General features: G+C 40.9%; 1 protein-coding gene across 1 annotated transcript in view; it reads left to right on the top strand.

Moving 5' to 3' along the window:
* Golga5 (golgin A5) overlaps nt 1-3,964 on the top strand; it is a 35,717-nt gene that overhangs the window by 13,716 nt on the left and 18,037 nt on the right. Inside the window, exons 5-6 of the mRNA XM_013013290.1 lie at nt 102-225; nt 2,721-2,924. Coding sequence (XP_012868744.1) covers nt 102-225; nt 2,721-2,924 — 328 coding nt within the window. The remainder of the gene's footprint in view (nt 1-101; nt 226-2,720; nt 2,925-3,964) is intronic.

Raw genomic sequence — 3,964 nt, 5'->3', positions numbered from 1 at the left:
TCTTTTTTGTGCTTGATTAACACTGAGTCCTGAAAATGAGTCCAACTCATCACTTGTGCCCTGTGGAAACCCATTATTTAACATGCTTCATTTTCTTTTAGAATAGTGCAGGATCACAATGAGGGTAGCAGCCTACAGAACCAAGCTCTGCAAACTCTGCAAGAGAGATTGCATGAAGCGGATGCCACTCTGAAGAGAGAGCAAGAGAGCTACAAGCAAATGCAGGTTAGAACATTCAGTTGTCAATATTTGATAAGGACGAGTGATTGTCTATTCTTCCATAACATATCCTTAAGTAAAATTGTGTAGTGCATTTCAGAGGATTCTCTTTCTGTAACCAAAATCGACATAAACTGAAAAATAAGCTTGATCCTTGCTAAAAATATTTAATTTCGTGTTTGAATGAACTATAATTAAAATAGCTAATATTCGTTAGAGATGCATGTTTCCCTGTCTCTGGTTGTACATCAACCATTACTATTAGTTGAGTAAATGGTGGAATAGGGTCATCTTGATTATTCTCTTCAGTATTTTTCTGATTCATTTATTGCAGTAGGAAATTGAATATAATATTTAGCATTTTATTCCTAAATGAATTATTATATCTAGTTCAGTCTCAGTCCAGGCTGTATAATAGCTGTATAATACTTTCTGATGTTTAGTTCCCACTCTCAGAGAGTCTATTTCCATTGCATGTGGCAGCACTCAGCCATTGACTTATTATTAGCAGTTCTACAGGACTCACAGGTATACCCACTGAGCAGCAGGATTGGGTATCTCAGCAGGTAAAAAATAGTTCAGCCCTAAAAATAAATGTTAGGTTCAAGCCCCATGACCAACCAAAAAAAAAAAAAGTTAGGTAATATGGTTGTTCTTTTATTGTTCTGAAATTTTTAATATTTTTATTTATCTTATGTATTATTATTATTGCTGGTCCTAGGGCTTGTGTTCAAGAGTGGGACTCTACCACTTGAACCACAGCACCACTTCCAGCTTTTTCTGAGTAGTTTATTGGAATAAAAGTCTCACAGACTTTCCTCTCCTTACTGGCTTTGAACTGCAGTCCTCAGATCTCAGCCTCTTGAGTGGCTAGTATTATAGATGTGAACCATTGGTACCCAGCTTTGTTTGTTAATTTCTATTTACTATATTTAAAATACAGTTGAGCAGCCTTAATCTATTTATACCCTAAATCTGAATTTCTTCAAAATCCAAAACTACTTCTATACTTCAGATGAACAAAATTATATCTGATTATCTTTAGGTTTTATATATATATATATATATATATATATATATATATATGGAATTTCACTGGACTTAGGTCCCTCCCCTCAGCTATCTTAGTATGAGTATGCAAATACTCCAAAATTAAAAGCTCGAGAGTCTGAAACATTCTGGTGCCAGGTGTTTTAAGCTTGTACTATCTCAACATTTCAATAGTAAGAATTATTAATGAGATTTTTTTTTTTAAATGATGACTTTTTTTTTTTTTGCCAGTGTAGCTTTTGAACTCAGGGCCTGGGCTCTGTCCCTGAGCCTCTGTGGGTTCGAACTTGGGCTCTACCACTTGAGCCATAGCACTACTTCTGGCCTTTATGTTTATGTGGTACTGAGGAATCAAACCCAGGGCTTCATGCATACTAGGCAGGTATTCTACCACAGAGCCACGTTCCCAGCCCCCTGGCCTTCTTGATTTGCTTTTTTTGTTGTTGTTTTTGTTTTTGGGTCTGGTCGTGGGGCTTGAACTCTGGGCCTGGGCACTATTCCTCAGCTCTTCAGCTCAAGGCTAGCGCTCTACCACCTGAGCCACAGCACCACTTCTGGCTTTTTTTCTTTTTGCTTATGTGGTGCTGAGGAATCGAACCCAGGGCCTCAGGCATGCAAGGCAAGCGCTCTACCACTAAGCCACCTTCCCAGCCCTTGATTTGCTTTTTTGCTCAAGTTTGGCTTCCATCTTTTTGCTGGTTAACTGAAGAGGAAAGTCTCATGGACTTTTCTGGTTAGGCTGGCTTTGAACCATGATCCTCATCTCTCAACCTCTTGAATAGGTAGAATTACAGGCATGAGCCAGCTTGCACGTTGATTTTTTTTTTTTTTTGGTCAGTCATGGGCCCAAACTCTGGGCCTGGGCACTGTCCTTCAGCTCTTCAGCTCAAGACTAGCGCTCTACCACTTGAGCCAAAGTGCCACTTCTGACTTTTTCTACTTATGTGGTGCTGAGGAATCAAACCCAGGACCTTATGCATGCAAGGCAAGCACTCTACCACTGAGCCATCTTCCCAGTCCCCCATTGATTCTTTAAAACATGATAAACTTTGTACTTAGAACACATTTTAATTCTTCACATTTTCTTCAGGGAATACTTGCTTTATATTTAGTTTTCATAAAATCTACGGAACAAGCTGGGCACTGGTGACTCATGCCTATAATCCTAGCTACTAAGAAAGCTGAGATCTGAGGATCACGATTCAAAGCCAGCCTGGACAGAAAAGTCCATTAGACTCTTATCTCCAACTAATGACCAGAAAACCGAAGTGGTACTGTGGCTCAAATGGTAGAGCACTGGCCTTGAGCTGAAGAGCTGAGGGACAGCACCCAGGCCCAGAGTTCAAGCCCCATGACCAACCAAAAAAAAAGTTGTTTTTTGGATCTAATAATTAATCCCAATGTAAATACTAAATAACATAAGATTTGCTGTTCATACTTACATTTCACAGAGTGAGTTTGCTGCACGCCTTAATAAAATGGAAGTGGAACGTCAGAATTTGGCAGAAGCAGTTACTGTGGCAGAAAGAAAATACTCTGATGAGAAGAAGAAAGTTGATGAGCTACAGCAGCAAGTGAAGCTTCATAAATCGAACCTGGAGTCTTCTAAGCAGGAATTAGTTGACTATAAGCAAAAAGCTACCAGAATACTCCAGGTAAGAAGGACATGGTCACTTTTGACGGTTCAGATGTGCTGAATAACTGAGAGAACACTTCGTTTTTTCTTTTTGACAGTTGTGGGGCTTGAACTCTGGGCCTGGGCGCTGTCCTTCATCTCTTCATCTCAAAACTAGCACTCTACCTCTTGAGCCATAGCTCTACTTCCTGTTTTTTGGTGGTTTATACGAGATAAGAGTCTCATGGACTTTCCCGCCCGGGCTGGGTTTGAACCATGATTCTTAGATCTCAGCCTCCTGAGTAGCAAGGATTACAGGCGTGAGCCACCAGTGCCTGGCAAGATAATACTTTCTGTAGCTACCAGACATAATTGCCAAACACAAATTATTCTACTTAGAAATTTTATAAAAAGGACAAAATGTGTTTTGATTCTACCACTTTAAAAAAGTTATTCTTAGCCAGGGGCCAGTGGCTCAACCCTGTAATCCTCGCTACTCAGGAGGCTGAGATCTGATGATTGAGGTTCAAAGACAGCCTGTCAGAGACTCTTTTTTTTTTTTTTTTGGTCGGTCATGGGACTTAAACTCTGGGCTTGGGCGCTGTCTCTGTGCTCTTCAGCTCAAGGCAAGCTCTCTCTACCGCTTGAGCCACAGCGCCACTTCGGTTTTCGAGTGGTTTTTATTGGAGATAAGAGTCTCATGGACTTTCCTGCCTGGGCTGGCTTCGAACTGATCCTCAGATCTCAGCCTCCAGAGTAGCTAGGATTACAGGCATGATCCACGACGCCCAGCTGGCAGAGACTCTTAGCTCCAGTTAACCCTAAAAAAACGAAAGTGGCACTGTAGCTCAAGTGGTAGAGCACTGGCCTTGAGCTGAAGAGCTGAAGGACAGCGCCCAAGCCCAGAGTTCAATACCCAGGACTGACAAAAAAAGAAAAAAAAGTTCTTCCACTGCCTAACTCAGCTCTTCTGAGTATTAGGTACTATCAGGCTGGTTTGTCCTGGCTTATTCTCTGTTGAAATTTTCAAAGCAATTTATCTAGGTGTCAACCAACTCTTTTCCTTCTCTTAGCTCCCTT

The sequence above is a fragment of the Dipodomys ordii genome, unplaced genomic scaffold (genome assembly GCF_000151885.1).
Source record: "Dipodomys ordii isolate 6190 unplaced genomic scaffold, Dord_2.0 Scaffold2, whole genome shotgun sequence".
NCBI classification, from domain to species: Eukaryota; Metazoa; Chordata; class Mammalia; order Rodentia; family Heteromyidae; genus Dipodomys; species Dipodomys ordii.
The sequence above is the reverse complement of the archived record's forward strand: the minus strand, read 5'-3'. Positions and strand labels throughout refer to the sequence as shown.